Source organism: Phoenix dactylifera, chromosome 9 (genome assembly GCF_051530095.1).
Source record: "Phoenix dactylifera cultivar Ajwa chromosome 9, Ajwa_hap1_PhDact_Kaust_v1.1, whole genome shotgun sequence".
In the NCBI taxonomy this organism is placed as follows: Eukaryota; Viridiplantae; Streptophyta; class Magnoliopsida; order Arecales; family Arecaceae; genus Phoenix; species Phoenix dactylifera.
In genome coordinates, this window is record NC_143198.1 from 14222559 (window position 1) to 14249579 (window position 27021).

The 27021-nt window shown below is 44.7% G+C and overlaps 1 protein-coding gene across 1 annotated transcript; it reads left to right on the top strand.

Moving 5' to 3' along the window:
• The first annotated feature begins 11376 nt into the window (after positions 1–11376).
• Positions 11377–13422, top strand: LOC149752844 (uncharacterized). Its single transcript, XM_089925634.1, has 5 exons — positions 11377–11682; positions 11773–11825; positions 11960–12386; positions 12471–12866; positions 13150–13422. The coding sequence occupies exons 1-5, from the start codon at positions 11377–11379 to the stop codon at positions 13420–13422; spliced, it is 1455 nt and encodes a 484-aa protein (XP_089781760.1).
• The last annotated feature ends 13599 nt before the right edge of the window (positions 13423–27021 follow it).

Below are 27021 nucleotides of genomic sequence, written 5' to 3' on the forward strand. Positions count from 1 at the left end.
GCTTGAGTTAATAAAGTTTGGACAGCTTCTTGAAGTTTCTTGGCCCGAGCTCTTGTGATTGGCCCAATTGGAATCTCCACATCATCTTAAGCATCTTCTTTGTCCTTGTCAAAGTCCTTGAGCTGGATCATATCATTCTCCTCTTCTTGAAAAGGGTTCGTCCTTGAATCAAGATCTGCATAAAAGAGAGAGAGATCAGAAACATTAAAGGTAGAACTAATATGAAACTCACCTTTAAGATCAATCTTGTAAGCATTATCATTGATATTTCCAGTACTCATTCCCACATAGATCGAGCTTTGATTTTCGTTGGCTAGGGAATCTCTCTTTGCAAAAATGTACCAAAATCAAGTCTCCTGATTGAAAAATGACTTCCTTTCTTCCTCTTTTGGCATGGGCAGCAGCTTGCTCATTTCGTTTAAGGATATGTTGGCATGCTTCTTCATGGATTTTCTTCACCTTTTCAGCTTTCTTCTTCCCATCTAAACTGGTAATCTTGTTAACAGGTAAAGGAAGTAAATCCAATGGAGTTAATAGGTTAAAACCATAAACAACTTCAAATGGTGAATAAGAAGTAGAAGAATGCACAGTTCTATTATAAGCAAATTCAATAAAAGGAATGCAATCTTCCCAAGTCTTCAAATTCTTTTTAATTATAGCACGCAACAAAGTACCTAAAGTCCGATTCACAACCTCTGTTTGACCATCTGTTTGAGGGTGACAAATAGTAGAAAATAACAAAGTTGTTCCCAACTTACCCCACAAAACTCGCCAAAAATGACTAAGGAACTTAACATCCCTATGACTAACAATTGTCTTAGAAAGACCATGAAGACGAACAACTTTCCTAAAGAACAATTCAGCAATATGAACGGCATCATCAGTTTTATGACAAGGGATGAAATGTGCTATTTTAGAAAATCGGTCCACAACAACAAAAATTGAATCTTTTCCCTTTCTAGTTCTAGGTAAACCTAAAACAAAATCCATAGAAACATCAGTCCAAGGGTGACTAGGAATAGGTAAAGCTTTGTATAATCCATGAGGTTTCACTCTTGATTTGGCCTTTTTACAAGTGACACATCTGTTGCAAATTCTGTCAACATCTCTTTTCATGTGAGGCCAAAAGAAATGTTCTTTCAAATTTTCAGAGTTTTAAAAATACCAAAATGTCCCATTAATCCTTCCCCATGAGACTCCCTGACAAGAAGCTCACGTAAAGAACACTTCGGAACGCAAAGCTTATTTTCCCGAAATAAGTACCCATAAAATTTTTCAAAAGGTTTTGTTTCACAAGCTTCAAAAACTATTGAAAACTCAGAATCTTGTGGGTACAACTTCTTGATATGTTCAAACCCCAAAAACTTTGCTGAAAGAGTAGAAAGAAGAAATACCTTCTTGATAAAGCATTAGCAACAATATTATTTTTACCTTGCTTGTATTGGACAACATATGGGTAACATCTCAATAAACTCAACCCAACGAGCATGCCTTCAATTAAGCTTACCTTGGCTCTTCAAATGCTTCAAAGATTCATGATCGATGTGAATAACAAACTCCTTTGACCATAGGCAGTGTTGCCACGTCTCTAACGCTCTCACCAATACGTAGAGTTCTTTGTCATAGGTGGAGCAGTTCAAGACAGCTCCACTCAACTTCTCACTAAAGTAAGCCAAGGGTCTCTTATCTTGTATTAGGACAGCACTTATACCAATACCAGAAGCATCACATTCGATTTCAAAAGTTTATAGAAATCTGGTAAAAGTAATAAAGGGGCAGAACTTAGCTTTTCTTTCAAGGTGTGGAATGCTTTCTCTTGTGCTTCACCCTATTTGAATTCAACACTTTTCTTAATGATTTTTGTCAATGGAGCAGCCATAGTGCTAAAGTTTGGAACAAACCTTCGGTAGAATCCCGCCAAGCCATGGAAGCTTCTAACTTCTTTTTTGGATAAAGGTAAGTGTGTATATATCCAAATTGAAGAAATGACGTACAAATGCACAGGGGCATACCCCAGAAATCAAAGGCTAGGAGGGCATACCCCTCTAGCCACAACAACTAACTACAAAGCTTGTAAGAACAAAATGATGAGAGTATCAAAAGATATCATCAGAGAATCCTCACGAACTGTGAAGCCATCTATTAGCAGGAGATGGACTCACACCCCGTGTGAGATTAATCCGAGTCACAATACAAAAAGTAATCTCTCTCAGAAGAATACTCATGTGTAGGGCCATCGCCATGCAAACGAGCATTACGTTCCCTCCAAATGTAGTAGACCGCAGCTGCCACCATAAGCTTTGCAGTTCGACCCAAGAGTGAATGACCATCCATTTGAGAAAGCCAAGAGATTGTATCCATCCATCTACTCGAGGCCCACGGAATATTACACTTGGCACAAAGAACGGACCAGATGTGCTGAGAGAATGGGCACTCAAAAAATAAATGATCCACATCCTCATGCCCACCCCCATACAAAACACATTGGGCGATCTGAATAATGCTAAAGCGTATAAGCTTAGCTTGAGTATACAAAGCATCCTGGATGGCTAACCAAAGAATAAAGGACATCCTTAGAATAGCTTGGCTATGCCAAACAAGCTTCCACCAGTCCATGGGCGCAACGACTCCCAAACACCACGAACAGAGAAGGAACCCTTCGGAGTATCAATCCACTACAAGACATCCGGCCTTCTGCTATCTGGCCGGAATGAAGTAGGAGTACTACTAATGAGCTCAAGCCATGCAGGGTAGCGAGAGATAGGCCAGCCACTCCTGGCCGTCAATAATAGCCTCCACCTTGGCATTTTGCCCAAGGCCAGAATCATAGATAAACCTTTCCCCAAATACCTCAATAAGAGGACGAAGGGGATGCCAATGGTCAAACCAAAGTGAAATACTACTCCCATTGCCCACTCAATATCTCAGCTTCCATCGGACAAGGCTACGAAGACTAAGAATCTTCCGCCAACTCCAAGAGCAATCCCTGGGGCATTTGATCTCCCAAATACTTCTACCTTGCAAAAGATAAGAGCGAACCCAAGCAGACCAAAGAGAGTTACCGTCATCATTACAGAGAGCCCATAAGTGTTTGGTCATGGCTGCCCTATTCCAAGTCACCATGTTCTTAATGCCCAAACCCCCTTCCTCCTTAGGCAAACAAATATTGTCCCATGCTACCTTCGCACATCTAGTGCTAAGCTCACAACCCTTCCAAAGGAAAGAGCGTAAAGTGGATTCTACCTTCTTAATAATTGATTTGGGCAAGATGAATAAGGAGGACCAATAAACTTGGATGGAAAACAAAATAGATTTGATGTGTTGTAATCTACCTGCAAAGGAGAGAGCACGGCAAGTCCAACTCTTGGTTTTGGCAATAATCAGGTCCACCAACATCTTATGATCAGTAGCCTTTAACTTAGTCATTATATGCGGCAAACCAAGATACCTAATCGGAAGCGCTCCTTCATTATACCCGAGGATATCCAAAAGCTGCATTCGAAGATCGGAAGGCACTCCACAAATGAACATGCTGCTCTTATCTGGATTTGGTATAAGTCCAGAGAAGTCTCGAAATTGCTGAAGACAACCACCGATCAAAGACACAGAAGCCAAATCCGCTTTACAGAAAATCATAAGATCATCTGCAAAGCACAAGTGAGAGATCTTTTTCTTTTCACAACGACAATGGTACTTGAAACCACTGTCCCTTACCATATTAGCCATCAAACCCGAAAAGACCTCCATGGCTAGGACAAAAAGATAAGGTGACATAGGATCCCCTTGCCGCAAGCCTCGACCCCCAGGGAAGAATCCATGAAGTTCGCCATTAATAGAGATGGAGAAGCAAGTAGTGGAGATACACTCTGCAATCCATCTAACAACTCTATCCGGAAACCCCATAATGCGTAATACAGCCAGTAAAAAATTCCACCGAACGGAGTCATATGCCTTCATTAGATCTACCTTAAGAGCACATCTCGGAGAGCCACCAGAGTGATGATAGTTCCGCATTAACTCTTGGCAGAGGATAATATTATCACTAATATGTCGACTCACAACAAAGGCCGTTTGGAAAGGTCCCACCAATTCCGGAAGTACCACCTTCACCCTATTTACTATGAGCTTTGCAATACACTTGTAAACAGTGTTACAACAAGAAATTGGTCTAAAGTCCTTTACCTTGGTAGGGTTTTGAACCTTAGGAATCAAAGAAAGTGTTATAGCATTTACTTGTTTCAGAAGATGCCCGGAGGAGAAAAAGATTGGATAGCCGCTATGACATCTGCCCCAACTATATTCCAAGCCTTCTTAAAGAAGCCAGCACTAAAACCATCCAAACCGGGAGCCTTGTTATCCTTCAAAGAGAACATCACCATCCTTATTTCATCATCTGAAACAGATCGATCTAAATCCTCCCTCTGAATCTCAGCGAGCCGCTTTGGAAGGACTCGCTGAAGCATGTCCTCATCAACACCCGCAACCGCATGAGAACCTAGAAGATTCTGAAAGAACTGCACAATGGTGTCACTGACCTCACCCGGAGTCACCACCTGAGCCCCATCATCAGTAGAAATAGATGTGATCTTGCTACGACTCTGAAAAAGCTTCATAGATTAGAAGAAGAACCTCGAATTCTTGTCTCCCAAATTCAGCCACTGAACCCGAGCCTTTTGCTTCAAAAAACTTTCTTCCGTTCTGCTCAACTCCAAATAATCCTTAATGAGCCTTGACTCCTCGGTGTGAAAAGTTGAGTCAAGGGGATGATGCTGAATCATACGTTGCACCTTCTCCAAAGCCTCTTTAGCTCGCACCACTCGCCGAGGCAAATTTGTAAAGAACTCCTTATTGAACTTTTTCAACTCCCCTTTCAAATGCTTCAACTTATGGCATAGTTGATACATCGGACTTCCTTTTACATCTATAGCCCATGCCTTAGCTACCACGGATAGAAATTGCGGATGCTCAGCCCAAAGATCAAAGAATTTAAATGGTATTTTTCGCGAAGGTAAGGCAGCAAGTGTTACCACCATTGGAGAATGATCTGAAACATCGAAGGGAGGAATGTAAGCTTCAAAGCCTGAAAAGTCACACTCCCATCTCAAATTGGCAAGGACCCGATCTAGCTTCTTCATAATAGGAGCCTTGTCCGCCGATTAGACCACGTGAAGAGACAGCCATTCTGTCGTAAATCACTTAGGCCAGATTGAAATAAATAAGTAGCAAGGTCATTATGCCAATAAGGCCAACTATGAGAGCCCCCAACCATCTCCTCTTGTGACTTTATATCATTGAAGTCCCCCATGAGCACCCATGGAGAAGATTCCCATCCCACATTGCGAGAAACTAAATCAGCCTACAATTCACTCCGCTTAATAGGGCAATTATCACCATACACAATCGAGACAATGAAAGAGGAATTCTTAGCAAGATTCCTAACATGCACATGCATCACTTGGTCGGATGAATTTATAAAACCACATCCACCTCCTGAGGATTCCAACCAATCCAAATCCGTCCATGAGAAGAAGCATTATAGTTGCACAGTAAATCCCAATTTCGAAAGATGGTGTTCGCCACCTTTTCTTTATTTCTCTCTTTAACTTTAGTTTCGACCAAACCACAAAGTGACAATCTTTCCTTTCAAAATAAGTTGTTGCACTTCTGAATGCTTGAAAGGGTCATTCAAACCCATAACATTCCAACAGCCAATAATCATTAAAACTAAGAAAAGAGAGAGAAATCAAGCTCCATAAAGGATTACCTCCATTTACCCCCCCTCGGGGAGTAGTATTTCCGCCCTTTCTTGCCCTTGTCACCTGACCCTTTCATCTGCTTTTTTTCAAGCGAGTCCTTTGCCTTAATAGCCAACTGATTAGCCATAGGAGTAGTAGCACCATCAGCACAAATAGCTAGCGGTTGTGGAGTAGCTTCATCCATTTTGGGTGTATGCTCTTCAACATCATTTTCAGAAAAATAACACTCTCCCTCTTCAAATTCCACATTATCCTGAAGGTCCTCAAAAGCAATGAATGGAAGCGTGGACTTCTCATCCATCCTCTCCGAGCTAGGTGAATGTAAAACAATCGCATTAGATGGTGTTGCTTCCAATTCACGCCCACAAGGTGCTGTCAACCTTTATTCTTACAATGAGAAGTTGAAGGTACCCCACATTCCACCAGTGACTTTCCTTTTTTACGCCTTGTAACTTCTTGCCATTCACCTTCACTAGTAGAACCCACCTTAGGCACCACTTTGTCACCACCATCGATCTTAGGAACCCAAACTTGCTTTGTTTTCTCCTTGGCCACCTTAGGGCAAGTGCCATTCGAATGGCCAAATACTCCACAAAGTCCACATTTATGAGGCAGCCGCTCAAAGTCAACAACAACACATATTTGCTCGCCATTAGGGCATTGCAAATCAAATTCCTTAATGAGATCCTCAGAAGCATCAATCTCCACACAGACCTGAACAAAACTAAGTCGCTTCCTTGCAAGGGTGATGTGATCCGCATGCAAAGGAATCCCAATAGCGCTAGCCACAAAGCTTAAGCCTTGAACCGTCCAATATTCAAGTGGCACATTGTAAAGCCGAACCCACACCGGGATCTTCCGCATATCTTCTTTGGCCAACTTCAAGTTAGGTTGCCATCTTTTAAGCACTAGCGGCCTATTCGCCATATGCCAAGGAGCCTTGTCTAGGATGTTGCATGCATGCTCAACGCTATCAAACTTGAAGAAGAAGAAGCCACTTTCAGAAGCTAGAACCTCTTTCAATCCCGAACTACCCCATATCTTATGAGCAATCGAATTCACAATTGGAAATGGGAGCTTATTTCCAACAAAGTAGCCAATGAGAGTAGCCTTCCATACCTCACACCCTTCTTCAACAATGCTAGGAGGTGGTAGCACCTTAACCCGACCTTCTTCTCTCAATAGTGGTTCATAATGCAACGAATGAGAGGTCTTGGGATGTACTACCAATTGAGGCCCACGCAATACATTAATAAAGCTAGGCTGAACTTTAGGATTTTCAGCCACAATCACACTAGGCCCATTGGTATGCACGGCCCCCACAAGATCATAGCCCACTCCAAGGCCTTGAGCATTCAAACTTGAAGGAGAGGCTGGCTGACTTTTTTTTGGAGATAAATGAATCTCCCAAAGGCAACTGATAATTCAAATGATTCCCAAAAATAGTAGCTTGCAATGTAGGAAAGTTACCTAGTTGGGCTTGAGAGACAATGGAAGGAGAGGATGGCTGACTTAATTTGGAGAGATTTGAATTTTCCAAAGCCAGCAGATTTTTGAAATTCTTCCCACAATTACTAGCTTGCAAGGAAGGAAAGTTTCCTTCATAATCAGCATCATTCATAGGTAGTAATTTACTTCCGAAAATAGCTCCTTTGCCATCAATAGAAAAATCTCAATTTGAATTTTGCAGCAGTTGTTGAGGGAAGAGTAGTGACGCTGTAGGAGGCTGTATTGCCCCTTGAGGAGGCACACCACCATCACCAATAGCTCCAAACCGACCTGCATTCTCACCTCCAAGAGGATGCACCATATGATCCAACCCAGCAACTTGAATGCCACCATTAATATCTCCAACCTTGGTATTTGGCAACCCCAAGGCTATTCGTGCAGAACTAGCATCCATCACTCCCTTCTTGTCACCAAGAACAACCTTTGAAGAAGCAGCACCACCACACTTAGACCCACTAGGATCAAGATTCAAAGCACTGCAACCAGGGCCTAAACAACCAATAACTCCACCACCAACAAGATTCTTCTTCACCTCACTATCATTCGAAAGAGAATCCATCAAAGAGGTGAAAAGAAGAGCCCACCAGAACCAAACAATCCCACAGAAAAAAAAAATTTCACCAAAGTAATCGGATCAAAAAGAGGCTAATCCAACTACAGAAGAGAGAAAAGAAGGAACAATCGTAATCAACAAGAAGAATCAAGGATGATCACGAAGGAAGAAGAGAAATAAGAGAGGGAGGGAGGAAGAGAGAGAGGTCCTCATTAGACTCCCTCTATTCCTAACTTCGGTGATGGTAGTTGGTTAAGGCCAGTCTTTGATCACCTTTACCTTCTCTTCATCAACTTCTACACCTCTAGCACTTACAACAAAGCCAAAAAATACAACTTTGTCCAAACAAAATGTACACTTCTTAAGGTTAGCATACAATTGCTCTTTTCTTAGCACAAGTAAAACATTCTTTAAATGCCCTAAGTGTTCATGCAAGTTCTTGCTGTAAATCAATATATCATCAAAGTAGACAACCACAATTTTCCAATAAACTTATGCAAGACATGATTCATTAAGCGCATAAAAGTGCTGGCGCATTAGTTAATCCAAAGGGCATAACTAACCACTCATAAAGTCCATGTTTTGTTTTAAAAGCAGTTTTCCACTCCTCTCCCTCTTTCATTTGAATTTGATGATATCCAGATTTCAAATCAATTTTAGAAAAGATAGTGGAACCATGGAGTTCATCAAGCATGTCATCAACTTGAGCTGGATCATATCAAGTTGCATGGTTCTTGTGTGTTCTCTAAGATTGATTTAAAGAGTGGTTATCATCAGATTAGAATGAAAGAAGGTGATAATGGAAAACTGCTTTTAAAACAAAATATGCTTTGTATGAATGGTTTGTTATGCCTTTTGGTTTGACTAATGCACCAAGTTCTTTTATGAGACTTTTGAATCATGTTTTGCATGCATTTATAGGCAGGTTTGTTGTTGTCTATTTTGATGATATACTCATTTATAGCAAAAACTTGGATGATCATGTCGTACATTTGAAATCGGTTTTAGAAGTGCTTAGGAAAGAAAAGTTATTTGCTAACATGAAGAAGTGTACTTTTTGCACCGATAAGTTTGTAGTTCTAGGATTTGTTGTTAGTGCACAAGGCTTATAGGTTCATGAAAAGAAGGTACGAGCAATCCAAGAGTGGCCGAGTCCCACAAATGTAGGCAGTGTTCGTAGTTTTTATGGACTTGCTAGTTTTTACTAGCGGTTTATGAAGGACTTTAGTAGCATAGCCGCACCACTTACCGAAGTGATCAAGAAGAACGTCGGATTTAGATGGGGAGAAGAACAAAAGAAGGCGTTTTAACTAATCAAAGAGAAGCTAACCAACGCCCCCTTATTGTCTTTACCTAACTTTTCTAAAATGTTTGAGATTGAATATGATGCTTCAGGTATTGGTATAGGCGCAGTTCTTATGCAGGAGGGACTACCAATTGCTTACTTCAGCGAGAAATTAAGCGGGGCAGCCTTAAACTCCCGACTTATGACAATGATATGATCCAGCTCAAGGACTTTGACAAGGACAAAGAAGATGCTCAAGATGATATGGAGATTCCAATTGGGCCAATCACAAGAGCTCGGGCCAAGAAACTTCAAGAAGCTATCCAAACTTTATTAACTCAAGCCCAAGGAGAAGGTTCTAGCCCACATGAAGATTTGGACTTGAAGATGGTTAATATGTGGCAAGTCCATTTCGACAATATCCAGCCCAATTAATTATTTAACATGAAAAAGAAGAGTCTAAACCTTTCAAATTTGGACTCCTCTTTATGGTGCATTTATCATGGGCTTTTGGAAGGCTAAAGGACATTTTGAGGCTTGCAAATGAAGGATGAACCTAGTCAAAATGGTTGGGAGTTTTGCTGCAACTTTCCAAGGTTAATTAACTGCTGCTAAGACTTTTAAGTAGTATTAATTCCTTTCATCTTTACCAACTTTCATTTAATGTTTGTCTAGTGGGTTCAATGCACCCAAGGCTTGTTTTGCCTATAAATACTTAGTGTTTTCACTTACAATCAAGCAACTTCGAAATATAATCTTCTTGTGAGAATTTTCTCTCTATTGTTCTTGTGTAGAACTTACAGTAGTTTCAAGTACAACCACTTGAACCTCCAACCCTTGATCATATTGGTTTCTGACTCTCTATAGTCACGGGGTCAATATTCCTAATCCTTTGATAATATAGGTTTCTTGCTCTTTATAGCAACGGGGTCTATATTCCTTTCCGTTTAACCTTTTTTGGATGATCTGGGAATTGATTTTCCAAACTATTGTTGTTGGGTCTCACGGTAGGTTCGTTGAGGTTTGCATCATTTAGTATCAGAGCCTAGGTTTCCAATCAGGTTACCTATCCTTTATTTGCTTTTATATTCTATCATTTATAGTTTTCCATCATTTTTGCATCGTTTGATATCTTTTCATTCATAACCATTTCATTTCTATTCTCTACCATTTCTTTTTGTGCTTCATCTTTGTTGATATTGCTATTGGTTCTATTATCGAAAAGAAAACACAAAAAGCGGAGACTGAAGTTGTAAACAAAAAGAAAAGAAAAGAAAAGAAAAAAGAAAAAAAGAAAAAAAGAGAAAAAAAAAAAGAAAAAAAAAGAAGGAGATCAAAAGGAGTTAGAAGGTCAAATGTTTTGAAAGAAAAGAAAAAGGAGAAGTTTGTCTTTTATTATCATCTATTTCTCATATTTCATCTCTATATATCCATCATTCAACTTTTCATATCCATTTGCTTTCTTTCCATCTTCTTTGCTTTTCTTTTCATATCCATTTTTTCTCATCATTTATGCTCCTAAACTCTTCACACTTGTTACTTCCATATTGACTCAACTCAAAAATCTGTATTTTTAAGTGTGTTGGTTTTTCATTTGCTTTGCTTTGAAATTTACCTTAGTTTTCTCAAGAACTTTTAAGAGAAAATCGAGTGGTAGAAGGCTTGTATTGTTGAGAATACATGCTGGTAAAAATAGAAGATGAAGTAGGAGGAGGAGACGAGGAGATGAAGATAATCTTATGATTCTCTGTAAAGTGGATTTAGGTCTAATGAGGACCTCTCTCTCTTCCTCCGTCACTCTCTTATTTCTCTTCTTCTTTCATGACCATCGTTCTTGTTGATTACGATTGTTCCTTCTTTTCTCTCTTCTGTAGTTGGATTAGCCTCTTTTTGATTCGATTACTTTGGTGGTATTTTTTTTCTGTGGGATTGTTTGGTTCTGGTGAGCTCTTCTTTTCACCTCTTTGATGGATTCTCCTTCGAATGATGGTGAGGTGAAGAAGAATCTCTTTGGGATTCCTTTGCATGCGGATCACATCACCCTTGCAAGGAAGCGACTTAGTTTTGTTCGGGTCTGTGTGGAGATTGATGCTTCTGAGGATCTCATTAAGGAATTTGATTTGCAATGCCCTAATGGGGAGCAAATATGTGTTGTTGTTGACTTTGAGTGGCTGCCTCATTAAATTAGACTTTGTGGAGTGTTTGGCCATTCGAATGGCATTGCCCTAAGGTGGCCAAGGAGAAAACAAAGCAAGTTTGGGTTCCTAAGATCAATGGCGGTGACAAAGTGGTGCCTAAGGTGGGTTCTATTAGTGAAGGTGAATGGCAAAGTTACAAGGCAAAAAAATGGAAAGTCACCGGTGGAATGTGGGGTACCTTCAACTTCTCATTGTGAGAATAAAGGGTTGACAACACCTTGTGGGCGTGAATTGGAAGCAACACCATCTTATGCGATTGTTTTACATTCACCTAGCTCGGAGAGGATGGATGAGAAGTCCACGCTTCCATTCATTGCTTTTGAGGACCTTCAGGATAATGTGGAATTTGAAGAGGGAGAGTGTTATTTTTCTGAAAATGATGTTGAAGAGCATACACCCAAAATGGATTAAGCTACTCCACAACCGCTAGCTATTTGTGCTGATGGTGCTACTACTCCTATGGCTAATCAGTTGGCTATTAAGGCAAAGGACTCGCTTGAAAAAAAAGAAGATGAAAGGGTCAGGTGGCAAGGGCAAGAAAGGGCGGAAATACTACTCCCCGAGGGGGGGGGGGGGGCTAAATGGAGGTAATCCTTTATGGAGCTTGATTTCTCTCTCTTTTCTTAGTTTTAATGATTATTGGCTGTTGGAATGTTAGGGGTTTGAATGACCCTTTCAAGCATTCAGAAGTGCAACAACTTATTCGAAAGGAAAGACTGTCACTTTGTGGTTTGGTGGAAACTAAAGTTAAAGAGAGAAATAAAGAAAAGGTGGCGAACACCATCTTTCGAAATTGGGGTTTACTGTGCAACTATAATGCTTCTTCTCATGGACGGATTTGGATTGGTTGGAATCCTCAGAAGGTGGATATGGTTCTTATAAATTCATCCGACCAAGTGATGCATGTGCATGTTAGGGATCTTGCTAAGGATTCCTCTTTCATTATCTCGATTGTGTATGGTGATAATTGCCCTATTAAGCGGAGTGAATTATGGGCTGATTTAGTTTCTCGCAGTGTGGGATGGGAATCTTCTCCATGGGTGCTCATGGGGGACTTCAATGCTATAAAGTCACAAGAGGAGATGGTTGGGGGCTCTCATAGTTGGCCTTCTTGGCAGAATAACCTTGCTACTTGTTTATTTCAATTTGCCCTAAGTGATTTACGATAGAATGGCCGTCTCTTCACGTGGTTTAATCGGCAGGACAAGGCTCCTATTATGAAGAAGCTAGACCGGGTCCTTGCCAATTTGACATGGGAGTGTGACTTTTCAGGCTCTGAAGCTTACTTTCCTCCTTCCGGTGTTTCGGATCATTCTCCAATGGTGGTAACACTTGCTGCCTTACCTTCGCGAAAAACACTATTTAAATTCTTTGATCTTTGGGCTGAGCATCCGCAATTTCTATCCGTGGTAGCTAAGGCATGGGCTATAGATGTAAAAGGAAGTCCAATGTGTCAACTATGCCATAAGTTGAAACATTTGAAAGGGGAGTTGAAAAAGTTCAATAAGGACTTCTTTGCAAATTTTTCTCGGCGAGTGGTGCGAGCTAAAGAGGCTTTGGAGGAGGTACTACGTATGATTCAGCGCCATCCCCTTGACTCGACTTTTCACACCGAGGAGTCAAGGCTCATTAAGGATTATTTGGAGTTGAGTAGAGCGGAAGAAGTTTTTTGAAGCAAAAGGCTCGGGTTCAGTTGCTGAATTTGGGAGACAAGAATTCGAGGTTCTTCTTCCAATCTGTGAAGCTTTTTCAGAGTCGTAGCAAGATCACATCTATTTCTACTGATGATGGGGCTCGGGTGGAGACTCCGGGTGAGGTCAGTGACACCATTGTGCAGTTCTCTTTCAGAATCTTCTAGGTTCTCATGAGGTTGCGGGTGTTGATGAGGACATGCTTCAGCGTGCCCTTCCAAAGCGGCTCACTGAGATTCAGAGGGAGGATTTAGATCGATGTGTTTCAGATGACGAAATAAAGTTGGTGATGTTCTCTTTGAAGGACAACAAGGCTCCCGGTCCGGATGGTTTTAGTGTTGGCTTCTTTAAGAAGGCTTGGAATATAGTTGGGGCCGATGTCATAGCGGCTATCCAATCTTTTTTCTCCTCCGGGCATCTTCTGAAATAAGTAAATGCTACAACACTTTCTTTGATTCCTAAGTTTCAAAAACCTACCAAGGTAAAGGACTTTATGTCACGGCTCCTCGAATCGGGGCTGGACCGGATGCGGATCAAGGTATAAACCAGATCAGGTCGCTGGACGGGTTCGAGGTCTGACGGTGCTCTCTAGCGATTTGGGCAACTTGGAGACCAAATCTGGGCCTTAGGATCACCTAGGGAAACGTGTGCAAGATGTAGGAGGAATACCCAAGAGCATGGGGCCGTGGGCACGTGCTCCAAGGCGTGTATTGTTGAGAATACACGCTAGTTTATCATTAGGAGGAAAGCTGCTGCAACGAGACTGATTCAGCGTTGTGGGCTTATCTCGAAGCATGGACTGAATCCAGAAAGTTGAGATACATGCAAATGTGTGCCACTGATGGAGGAACGTGGCATAAGTCTCCAGAAGGCAAGGAACACGTTTTAACATGTTTTTATAACTGAAAACGTGCATGGTTAGAAGACGTGGCTGTAACGCTGTTTCCACGTGCTTTCACTTTGAAGGGCATTTCGGGAACTCTATAGAAGTCCGTTCAAAGTGGAAAAGGTGCCATCTGGAAGGGTTTTTCATCCCAAATCGAACAAATCCAGTTTCATGGTAATCGTAGTTCGTTTGAGGCATGAACTTGGCTGTTTTATCTAATTGCGCAGAATCCTGCGGGAATCGGGTTTTCCTATCTTATCTAGAATTCATCATTATCTTGTGCATGGGAAGTTGAGTTCGTGAGGGACTTGTAACTGGAGGTTGCTCCTCTATAAGAGGACCCTCAAAGGGGAGGGATTGGGATCCGATAGAGCTGGAGAGGCCAGGAGAGCTTATTGTAATCAGTTGAGTGGTTATTCAATAAAGTTCTCTTCCCCTATATTTCTCCTTCTCCTTTGTGGTATTTTCTGGTGTCGTGTTTCGCGGCATTATTGTTGTTAGGCGTGACCTAAGTCATAGAGACTAGGTACCCACGCCAGGAAGGCTGATTGGTTATCTTTGATAGACCGAGCTGCACGTTGTTGGGATTCGCTTTGAAATCCCTTCGTACGTGACACTTGGTATCAGAGCCATACCAGAAACGAAGGAGACGACCTCTACGGTAACTTCCATGGTTGGAATGGCGGACGCATCATCCTCGACTGTGGATCCCAGTCCAGCCTTAGGAGGAGGCACGGCGATGGGTGGAGCACATCCAGTTGTTGATTTCCTGTATGGGTTACGCATTGCATCTCTGGTTATCTCCGCTGACAATCGATTACGGAGGTGCGAGGCCCAAATAGTTGAGGTTGAAGGACGGATGGAGGACCTTGAGGGTAGGGACGCAACCCACCGAGGTGAAATCGCCGCTCAGCTGAACCAGATTTCCTTCGATATGGAGCGGCGCTATAAGGAAGGGCTGTGGCATAACGAGGAGTTGGAGATCATGGTGAAGGCTCTCCAAAATCAGGTGGTTGACCTTTTAAAGGAGAGTACCACCACAGGCGTATCCTCTTCTCCATTGACAATGGAGGTTGCAAGAGAGGCTATGCGACCCCTGCACAAGCTTGATGTTCCCAAGCCACAGGAGTTCTGCGGACGACGGTCCGTGAAGGAGGTGGATAACTTTCTTTTTGCCGTGGAACAATACTTGCAGGTTACCGGCGTGAGGGAGGAAGCCATGAAAGTGAGCACGGCGGCCATGTTCTTGAGGGACGTGGCGATGCTTTGGTGGCAACGTCGGTCGACGATGTGAAACGAGGGGCTGTTCCAATCACCACTTGGGTACAGTTCCAAACTGAACTTCGAAAGTAATTCTTCCCCGCGTTCGCTAAGGATGATGCTCGAGCACGACTACGGCGACTCACGCAAAAGGGCGATGTGCGTGAGTATGTGTGAGAGTTCAGCGAATTGTTGTTGGAGGTACCAGACCTCAGCAACTTGGACTCTCTCTTCACTTTTCTTGACGGGCTCAAACTATGGGCAAAGATGGAATTGCAGCGAAGAGGAGTCCAGAGTTTGAACGAGGCGATAGCTCAAGCGGAGGCTCTCATCGAGTTCAAGACGCAACCCATAGCTCCCAAAGCCCAAGCATCGAAACAGGGCAAAGGTGGGGGAGCGAAATCAGGTCACAAAGGAGGTACAAAAGGCTCGAATCCGGGCTCCTCGAGTGGAGGGGCTTCCCAAGCGAAGGGCAAAGGGATGGCGCAATGTACCAGCACTATCTCATGCTATATTTGCAATGGACCGTACAAGGTGAAAGGCCATCCATTGAGGGGCAAGATAGCATCTATGGCGGTGGAGGAGAAGCAAGAGACCGACCAAAGGATGGGCTCACTTAGTCTCAATGCCCTAAAGGCCAAGGGGCCACGAGGTCTGCTCTATACACCTATCTGCATTGGTGGTCACATCTTCCAGGCACTCATTGATACGGGTGCCACTGACTTCTTCGTGGACCTAGCTACGGCAAAGAGGTTAAATCTGAAGATTGAACATGATGAACACACGTTCAAGGCGGTCCACTCCGCAGAAGTGGCTACCAGCGGAATGTCGAAGGATGTTAAGATCCAATTCGGCACATGGACCGGACGGGTGACAGCGGTGGTCGCCCCGATCGACGACTACGAGGTGGTCATCGGCATGTCTTTGCTTACCCAGCTACAAGCCATGATAAAGCCAGATTCAGATGTGGTGGTGGTCCTGAATCCGAGAGGAGCTTGCGTAGTTCTAGGGAAGCGAGTTAAAGGGACTCCACAGCGAGTCCTATCGACGATGCAACTTGCTAAGGGGCTGAGAAGGGGACTTCCAACATATATTGCATCCCTTCAGGAGGAAGAACTACTCGAAGGAGAGGAGATTCTAGCACCCATCGAGGGTGTTCTCACTGAATTCGGGGATGTGATGCCCCCCGAGTTACCCAAGCAATTGCTGCCAAAAAGAGAAATCGATCATCAGATTGATTTGGTGCATGGAGCACGTCCACCAGCTCAAGCACGATATAGGATGGCCCTACCTGAAATCTAGGAGCTGAGGAGGTAGCTAACGGAGTTGGTGGACAGCGGGTTCATTCGACCTTCGAAGAGTCCGTATGGAGCACCGGTACTTTTTCAGAAGAAGCACGATGGTTCGTTCAGACTTTCCATCGATTACAGGGCCCTCTACAAGCTCACGGTGAAGATCAAGTACCCCATCCCACGGATTGATGATTTGTTCGATCAACTTGGCAAGGCACGATGGATTTCCAAGTTGGATCTTCACAGCGGGTACTATCAGGTTTGCATGGCGGAGGAGGACATTGAGAAGACTGCATGTGTGACGAGGTACGGGAGCTTCGAGTACCTTGTTATGCCTTTCGGCCTCACCAACGCACCAGCAACTTTCTATGCTTTGATGCGGCGTGTACTCCACGACTTCATCGATAAATTCGTGGTAGTATACTTGGATGACATTATTGTGTACAGCCAGACGTTGGATGAGCATGTGGCACACCTGAGGCAAGTCTTCTCTACCCTACGGCAGCACCAACTCTTTGTGAAGAGGGAGAAGTGTGTGTTTGCGCAGCAGAAGGTGTCGTTCCTCGGGCACATCATTGGGGATGGAAGGCTCATGATGGATCCCTCAAAAATTTCAGCCATTGTCGAGTGGGGGATACCTGCACGTGTTACACACTTACGCTCTTTTCTTGGCTTGGCAAATTACTCTAGGAGGTTCATCACCGGATATTCGAAGTTATGCGCCCCACTGACGGATTTGTTAAAGAAGGATCGACCATGGCGGTCGTCAAACCAATGTTAGGAGGCATTTGATCGTCTCAAGCAGGCGGTCACGGCGGAGCCGGTCCTCGTGCTACCGGACTTTTCTATTTCTTTTGCAGTCCACACCAACGCATCAGATTTCGCCATTGGAGGGGTGCTCATGCAGGAAGGGCACCTAGTGGCCTATGAGAGTCGGAAGTTGAACGACACCGAGTGCAGGTATACGGTTCATGAAAAGGAGATGACAGCGATTGTGCACAGTCTTCGAACCTGGCGTCATTACCTCCTCGGATCTAAGTTTGTGGTGCGCACGGATAACGTGGCCACAGGCTACTTTCAGACCCAGCAAAAGCTCACCCCAAGCAGGCGAGATGGCAGCAGTTTCTCGCTGAATTCGATTTTGACATCGAGTACAAATTGGGCCGAACTAATTCGGTGCTTGATGCCTTGAGTAGGAAGGCACAGTTGGCTGCGGTTTCTCCCTTTCCGGACCAGCAAGTAACCTAATGGAGAGGGTCAAGACCGAGATGGAGAAGGATCAATGGGCCACTTCCATGGGTGAACTCATCAAAGATGGCAAGGCGCGCCGTTTCTAGACCGAAGGAGGGCTGATCTTGACACAAGGGCGACGTGTCTATGTGCTTTCAGGTGGAGGGCTGAGGCGCGAGGTGTTGCAAGAACACCATGATTCTATGTGGGCAGGACATCAGGGGGTGCATCGGACCCAAGCTCTCATAGAACATAACTACTATTGGCCGAAGATGCAGGATGACATCGAGGAGTATGTTCGCACTTGTCTGCTATGCCAACAAGACAAAGTTGAACATCGACGGCCTGCGGGGTTGTTGGAGCCATTACCTATACTAGAGTGTCCGTGGGAGAGTGTCTCCATGGACTTCATCATCGGGCTACCTCTGGCGGATGGGAACAGCTCTATCATGGTAGTGGTGGATCGCTTCTCGAAGTACGAAGTCTTCATTGCAGCACCTACTACTTGCCATGCGGAGGACGTGGCGCGGTTGTTCTTCACATATGTGGTGAAATATTGGGGGATACCGCGGAGTATCGTTTCTGATCGCGATGCTCGCTTCACGGAGAGGTTCTTGACGGAGTTATTTCGGATACTCGGAATGGAGCTGAAGATGTCCATGGCCTTCCACCCTTAGACCGTTGGCCAAATAGAGCAAACCAATGCATTATTGGAGATGTATTTGAGGCACTATGTGAGTGCCAACCAGCGGAATTGGGTGCGACTCTTGGACCAAGCCCAATTTAGTTACAACTTACAACGATCGGAGTCGACAGGTAAATCACCATTCGAGGTGTATAGGGCTGCAACCAGACACTCCAGAAAGTATCGCAGCGGACTACATGGGACGTAGTCCGATCGCCTACAGGTTCGTGAGGGATCTGAAGGAGGATACAGATGTGGTTCAGGTCTCCTTGTGGAAGGTGACCAAACAGATGAAGAAGTGGGCTGACATAAAGCGGCGGGCAGCTGAATTTCAGGTTGGTGATCAGGTTTTGGTGAAGCTTTATCATCACATGAAATTGAAGTCAGGCTACCACAAAGCACTCGTGAGGAGGTGTGAAGGTCCCTTCATCATCACACATCGAATTGGAGAGATAGCGGGTAGTTGTCGCTGCCTTCCAAGCTGAAAGTGCACCCGGTGTTCAACGTGTCCCTGTTGAAACCGTTCAAAGAGGACACAACTGACCCTTTTGGGGCTCAAAGCTGGCGAGCTCCAGTAGCCGTACGAGTTCATTACACCAAGAAGGTTTCTGAAATCAAGGCAAACAGGAAAAAGGGTAACCGTGTGCAATACTTAGTCCGATGGAAAGGACTATCAGATTCAGAAGCAAGCTGGGAATATGGTGACGAACTATGGCAGTTTGAGGACATCATCAAGGAGTACCGCCTAGCCTCGTCAGGGGCGACTTCGGCTTAGGTGGGGGAGGGTGTCACGGCACCTCGAAGCGGGGCTGGACCGGACGCGGATCAAGGTATAAACCAGATCAGGTCGCTGGACGAGTTCGAGGTCTGACGAGGCTCTCTGGAGATTTGGGCAACTTGGAGACCAAATCTGGGCCCTAGGATCACCTAGGGAAACGTGTGCAAGATGTAGGAGGAATACCCAAGAGCATGGGGCCGTGGGCACGTGCTCCAAGGCGTGTATTGTTGAGAATACATGCTGGTTCATCATTAGGAGGAAAGCTGCAGCAGTGAGACTGATTCGGCGTTGTGGGCTTATCTCGAAGCATGGACTGAATCCGGGAAATTGGGATGATGGAAATATGTTCCACTGATGGAGGAACGTGGCACAAGTCTCCAGAAGGCAAGGGACATGTGTTAATATTTTTTTATAACTGAAAACATGTATGGTTAGAAGACATGGTTGTAACGCCGTTTCCACATGCTTTCACTTTGAGGGGCATTTCGGAAATCCTATAGAAGTCCGTTCAAAGTGGAAAAGGTACCATCTGGAAGGGTTTTTCATCCCGAATCCAACGAATCCAGTTTCATGGTAATCCGAATTAGTTTGGGGCACGAACTTGGCTGTTTTATCTGATTGCGCAGAAGCCTGCGGGAATCGGGGTTTTCCTATCTTATCTAGAATTCATCCTTATCTTGTGCATGGGAAGTTGAGTTCGTGAGGGACTTGTAACCGGAGGTTGCTCCTCTATAAGCGGACCCTCAAAGGGGAGGCATTGGTATCCGGTAGAGCTGGAGAGGCCAAGAGAGCTTATTGTAATCAGTTGAGTGATTATTCAATAAAGTTCTCTTCCCCTACATTTCTTCTTCTCCTTCGTGGTATTTTCTGGTGTTTTTTTTCACTGCATTGTTGTTGTTAGGCGTGACCTAAGTCATAGAGACTAGGTACCCACGCCAGGAAGGCTGATCGGTTATCTTCGATAGACCGAGCCGCACGTTGTTGGGATTCGCTTTGAAATCCCTTCGTACGTGACAGTAGTATGATTGTTGATGGAGGAAGTTGTACTAATGTTGCAAGCACAACCTTGGTGGAGAAATTAGGACTGCCCATACTGAAACATCCTAGGCCGTACAAGTTATAATGGCTTGAATGATAGTGGCGAGGTAAAGGTGAATAAGCAGGTTTTGGTTTAATTCCGCATCGAAAAATATGAAGATAAAGTTTTGTGTGTAGTTCCGATGCAAGCTGGACGTTTCCTATTAGGCCGACCGTGGCAATTCGATCGGGGAGTTAAGCATGATGGCTTCACCAACAAATACTCGTTCGTGCTCAACCAAAAACCCATCACTCTTGTACTGATGACACCGAAACAGGTTATGACGATCAAGTGAGGTTGCAAAAAGAAAGTGATCAAAAGAAAGAGAGTGAGCAAAAGAAAAAGAGTGAAAATCGGAGAGTGGCCGAGCAAAATGAGAGAGAAAAAGAAAATCGAAATTCAGCCAGTGAGAGAAATTCAGAGAAAAAACAAAAGAATTTCTATGCAAAAGTGAGTGAGATTAAGCGAGCAATATTTTTAAATCAGCCGATGATTGTACTTTTATACAAGGAGGCATTTTTAAACACCAACGAACTAGACTCTGCTTTGCCCAGTTCTGTTGTTTCTCTTTTGCAGGAATTTGAGGATGTCTTTTCCGAGGAAACACCACATGGATTACCATAGATTCGAGGGATTGAACATCAAATTGACTTTGTTCCCGGTGCGACAATTCCAAACTGACCAGCCTATAGGAGCAATCCCGAGGAGACAAAGGAGCTTTAACGGCAGGTAAGTGAGTTGTTGGAGAAGGGGTACGTGAGGGAGAGCATGAGTCCGTGAGCTGTTCCAGTTTTACTTGTACCTAAGAAGGATGGGACGTGGAGAATGTGCGTTGATTGCCGAGCCATCAACAACATAACGGTAAAGTATTGTCATCCTATTCCTCGCTTAGATGACATGTTAGATGAGTTGCATGGTTCTTGTGTGTTCTCTAAGATTGATTTAAAGAGTGGTTATCATCATATTAGAATGAAAGAAGGAGATGAATGGAAACTGCTTTTAAAACAAAATATCGTTTGTATGAATATGTCACGGCACCTCGAACCAGGGCTGGACCGGACGCGGATCAAGGTTAAGCTAGATCGGGTCGCTGGATGGGTTCGAGGTCTGACCGTGCTTTCTAGAGATTTGGGCAACTTGGCGACCAAATCTGGGCCCTAGGATCACCTAGGGAAATGTGTGCAAGATCTAGGTGGAATACCCAAGAACATGGGGTTGGGGCACGTGCTTCAAGGCATGTATTGGCAAGAATACATGCTAGTTCATCATTAGGAGGAAAGTTGCTGCAACGAGTCTGATTCAGTGTCGAGGGCTTATCTCGAAGCATAGGCTGAATCTGGGAAATTGGGATGCATAGAAATGTGTGCCGCTGATAGAGGTACATGGCATAAGTCTTTAGAAGGCAAGGAACAAATTTTTAACACGTTTTCTAACTGAAAGATAGATGGTTAGAAAACGTGGCTGTAACGTTGTTTCCACACGTTCCCACGTTGAGGGGCATTTCTAAAACTTTATAGAAGTCCGTTCAAAGTGGGAAAGGTGCCATCTGGAAGAATTTTTCGTTCTGAATCCAACAAACCTAGTTTTGTTGTAATCTGAGTTTAGTTGGGGCATGAACTTGGCCGTTTCAGCCGATTGCGCAGAATCCTGCGGGAATCGAGGTTTTCCTATCTTATCTAGAATTCATCCTTATCTTGCACATGGAAAGTTGAGTTCGTAAGGGACTTGTAATTGGAGATAGCTCCTCTACAAGAGGACCCTCAAAGGGGAGGGATTGGTATCGGGTAGAGCTCGAGAGACCAGAGAGAGCAGGAGAGCTTATTGTAATCAGTTGAGTGGTTAATCAATAAAGTTCTCTTCCTCTGTATTTCTCTTTCTCCTTCATGGTATTTTCTGGTGCTGTGCTTCGCTGCATTATTGTTGTTAGGCGTGACCTAAGTCACATCGACTAGGTTCCCATGCCAGGAAGGCTGATCGGTTATCTTTGATAGACCGAGCCGCACGTTTTTGGGATCCGCTCTGAGATCCCTTCGTACATGACACTTGGTATCAGAGCCATACCAGAAACGAAGAGAGACGACCTCTACGGTAACTTTCAAGGTGGGAATGGCGGATGCATCATCCTCGACCGTGGATCCCAATCATGCCTCAGGAGGAGGTACGGTGATGGGTGGAACACATCTAGTTGATGATTCCTTGCATGGGTTACGTATTGCCTCTCCGGTTATCTTCGCCGACAATCGATTACGGAGGTACGAGGCCCAAATAGCTGAGGTTGAAGGGCGGATGGAGTACCTTGAGGGTACGGATGCAACCCTCCGAGGTGAGATCGCCGCTCAGCTGAACCAGATTTCCTTCGATATGGAGCGACGCTATAAGGAAGTGCTGCGGCTTAACGAGGAGTTGGAGATCATGGTGAAGGCTCTCCAAAATCAGGTGGTTGACTTTTTGAAGGAGAGTACTACCACCGGCGTATCCTCTTCTCCATTGATAATGGAGGTCGCAAGAGAGGCTACGTGCCCCCTGCACAAGCTTGATGTTCTCAAGCCATAGGAGTTCTGCGGACGACGGTCCGCGAAGGCGGTGGATGCTTTGGTGAGCACGACGGCCATGTTCTTGAGGGATGTGGCGGTGGAGGAGAAGCAAGAGACCGACCAAAGGATGGGCTCACTCAGTCTCAATGCCCTGAAGGCCAAGGGGCCACGAGGCCTCCTCTATGCACGTATCAGCATTGGTGGTCATATCTTCCAGGCACTCATTGATACGGGTGCCACTGACTTCTTCGTGGACCTGGCTACGGCAAAGTGGCTAAATCTGAAGATTGAATATGATGAGCACACGTTCAAAGCTGTCAACTCTGTAAAAGTGGCTACCAGCGGAACGTCGAAGGATGTTGAGATCCAATTCGACGCATGGACCGGACGGGTGACAGCGGTGGTCACCCCAATCGACGACTACGAGGTGGTCATCGGCATGTCTTTGCTTACCCAGCTACAAGCCATGGTAAAGCCGGATTTAGATGTGGTGGTGATCCTGAATCCGAGTGGAGCTTGCGTAGTTCCAGGGAAGCGAGTTAAAGGGACTCCGCAGTGAGTCCTATCGGTGATGCAACTTGCTAAGAGGCTGAGAAGGGGACTTCCAACATATATTGCATCCCTTCAGGAGGAAGAACCACTGGAAGGAGAGGAGATTCCAGCGCCCATCGAGGGTGCTCTCACTGAATTCGGGGATGTGATGCCCCCGAGTTACCCAAGCAATTGCCGCCAAAAAGAGAAATCGATCATCGGATTGATTTGGTGCATGGAGCATGTCCACCAGCTCAAGCACCATATAGGATGGCCCCACCTGAATTCCAGAAGCTGAGGAGGAAGCTAACGGAGTTGGTGGACAGCGGGTTCATTCGACCTTCGAAGAGTCCGTATGGAGCACGAGTACTTTTTCAGAAGAAGCACGATGGTTTGTTGAGACTCTGCATGGACTACAGGGCCTTCAACAAGCTCACGGTGAAGAACAAGTACCCCATTCCATGGATTGATGATTTATTCGATCAACTTGGCAAGGCACGATGGATTTCCAAGTTGGATCTTCGCAGTGGGTACTATCAGGTTCGCGTGGCAGAGGAGGACATTGAGAAGACTGCATGTGTGACAAGGTACGGGAGCTTCGAGTACCTTGTCATGCTTTTTGGCCTCACCAATGCACCAGCAACTTTCTGCGCTTTGATGCAGCATGTACTCCACGAGTTCATCGATAAATTCATGGTAGTACACTTGGATGACATTGTTGTGTATAGCCGGACGTTGGATGAGCATGTGGCGTACCTGAGGCAAGTCTTCTCCACCTTACGGCAGCACCAACTCTTTGTGAAGAGGGAGAAGTGTTTTTTTGCGCAGCGAAGAGTGTCGTTTCTCGGGCACATCATTGGGGATGGAAGGCTCATGATGGATCCCTTGAAAATTTCAGCCATAGCCGAGTGGAAGTTACCTACACGTGTTACGCACTTACGCTCTTTTCTTGGCTTGGCAAATTACTATAGGCGGTTCATCATCGGATAGTCGAAGTTATGCACCCCACCGACGGATTTGTTAAAGAAGGATCGACCATGCAGGTGGTCAAACCAATGTCAGGTGGTGTTTGATCGTCTCAAGCAGGCGGTCATAGAGGAACCGGTCCTCGTGCTACCGGACTTTTCCATTTCTTTTGAAGTCCACACCGATGCATCGGATTTTGCCATTGGAGGTGTGCTCATGCAGGAAGGGCACCCAGTGGCCTACGAGAGTCGGAAGTTGAACGACACCGAGCGCAGTTATACGGTTCATGAAAAGGAGATGACAGCGATTATGCACTGTCTTCGAACCTGGCGTCATTACCTCCTCGGATCTTAGTTTGTGGTGCACACGGATAACGTGTTCACAAGCTACTTTCAGACCCAGCCAAAGCTCACCCCCAAGCAGGCGAGATGGCAGCAATTCCTCGCTGAATTCGATTTTGACATCGAGTACAAATCGGGCCGAACTAATTCGGTCCTTGACTGGAAGGAGAGGAGATTCCAACGCCCATCGAGGGTGTTCTCACTGAATTCGGGGATGTGATGCCCTCCGAGTTACCTAAGCAATTGCCGCCAAAAAGAGAAATCGATCATCGATTGATTTGGTGCATGGAGCACGTCCACCAGCTCAAGCACCATATAGGAGGTCCCAATTGAACTCTTGGAGCTGAGGAGGCAGCTAACCGAGTTGGTGGATAGCGGGTTCATTCGACCTTCGAGGAGTCCGTATGGAGCATCGTACTTTTTCAGAAGAAGCACGATGGTTCGTTGAGACTCTGCATCGACTACAGGGCCCTCAACAAGCTCACGGTGAAGAACAAGTACCCCATTCCTCGGATTGATGATTTGTTCGATCAACTTGGCAAGGCACAATGGATTTCCAAGTTGGATCTTCGCAGTGGGTACTATCAGGTTCGTGTGGCAGAGGAGGACATTGAGAAGACTGCATGTGTGACAAGGTACGGGAGCTTCGAGTATCTTATCATGCCTTTCGGCCTCACCAACACACCGGCAACTTTTTGTGCTTTGATGCAGCGTGTACTCCACGACTTCATCGATAAATTTGTGGTAGTATACTTGGATGACATTGTTGTGTATAGCCGAACGTTGGATGAGCATGTGGCGCACCTGAGGCAAGTCTTCTCTACCTTACGGCAGCACCAGCGCTTTGTGAAGAGGGAGAAGTGTGTGTTTGTGCAGCGAAGAGTGCCGTTTCTTGGGCACATCATCGGGGATGGAAGGCTCATGATGGAACCCTAAAAAATTTCAGCCATAGCCGAGTGGGAGGTACCTACACATGTTACACACTTACGTTCTTTTCTTGGCTTGGCAAATTACTATAGGAGGTTCATCACCGGATATTCAAAGTTATGCGCCCCACTGATAGATTTGTTGAAGAAGGATCGACCATGGCGGTGGTCAAACCAATGTCAGGAGGCATTTGATCGTCTCAAGTAGGCGGTCACGACGGAGCCATTCCTCGTGCTACCAGACTTTTCTATTTCTTTTGAAGTCCACACCGACGCATCAGATTTCACCATTGAAGGGGTGCTCTTGCAGGAAGGGCACCCATGGCCTACGAGATTCGGAAGTTGAACGACACCGAGCGCAGGTATACGGTTCATGAAAAGGAGGTGACAGCGATTATGCACTGTCTTCGAACCTGGCGTCATTACCTCTGAAGGGTTCTAGCATGTCATAATGGGCAGCGGAAGCTAGGGATTTTAAAATTTTCTTAATAAAGTCCCTATGCATGAAACCCTTTTAAGCCTAGATCACCTTAATGATTACAATCAAATAATATAAAATAAATGCAGAATTAGTAGAATACCTCAAACGCTAATCTAAAGTGTACAATCTCTACGAGGCGTCCAAGTGTCCGTCCTCCAATGGTGATCCACACGAAAACTTGATCAAGACTTTAGCTCCAAAGACTTTTGATCCTTAATGCAGAATTCTTCTAAAGAACTCTAACGGCTTGCTTTCCTTCCTTTCTATTTTTCTTTAGCCTTCTAAAATCACTTCTAATCCTTTTGTCCTAATGAAGACCACCTTGTCTTGGCTTAGGACACACTAGAAGCAATGTTAGAAAGAAAGAAACTAATGTAAGAAAGAAGGGATATGAGAGAGAGAGAGAGTTGGATTGATTTCCGATGATTTGAAAACACCGGGAGCATTCCCTATTTATAGATGGCGTACGAATGCATTGTAGCCATCCATTCATGCATGAAGAGGGGCGTGAGATCAAGGGATGTGTCATTTGATGAGAGGGCATATCAGAAGTAGTTAGGATAAGATGAAGTGCTTATGATATGGCGCTTCATCATTATCCATTCCCTAAGCATCTCTTCATGAAATCCACCATACTCATTCCTCTCTTCATTTCTTCTCACGCATGAAAAATAGGGAGCATTCTCAACCATTGATCAAGGCTAGATGATGATCCAAAGGCCCTTATTGGTGGCGCCATAAGAAAGAAGGAGAGAGAGAATGATGCGGTTGAAGAAAAAGTAGTTAGGATATGATGACGTGTCATCTTTATCCAATCCAAGTGGCACTTCTTCATGAGGCGCCATTCTAAATTCACCGTATTCCCTTCTTTCTCACGCCATCTGATGTTGACTAAGTCAATATCACAAGTCCATCACGAGATCATGATCTCCCATCATCCCATGATGAAGATCCAATGGCTCTAATCCACAGCGCCATCCATTTGATCCTTCTCTTCATCCAAATGTTGATCCAACGGTCAAAATTAAATGTTTTATCAAA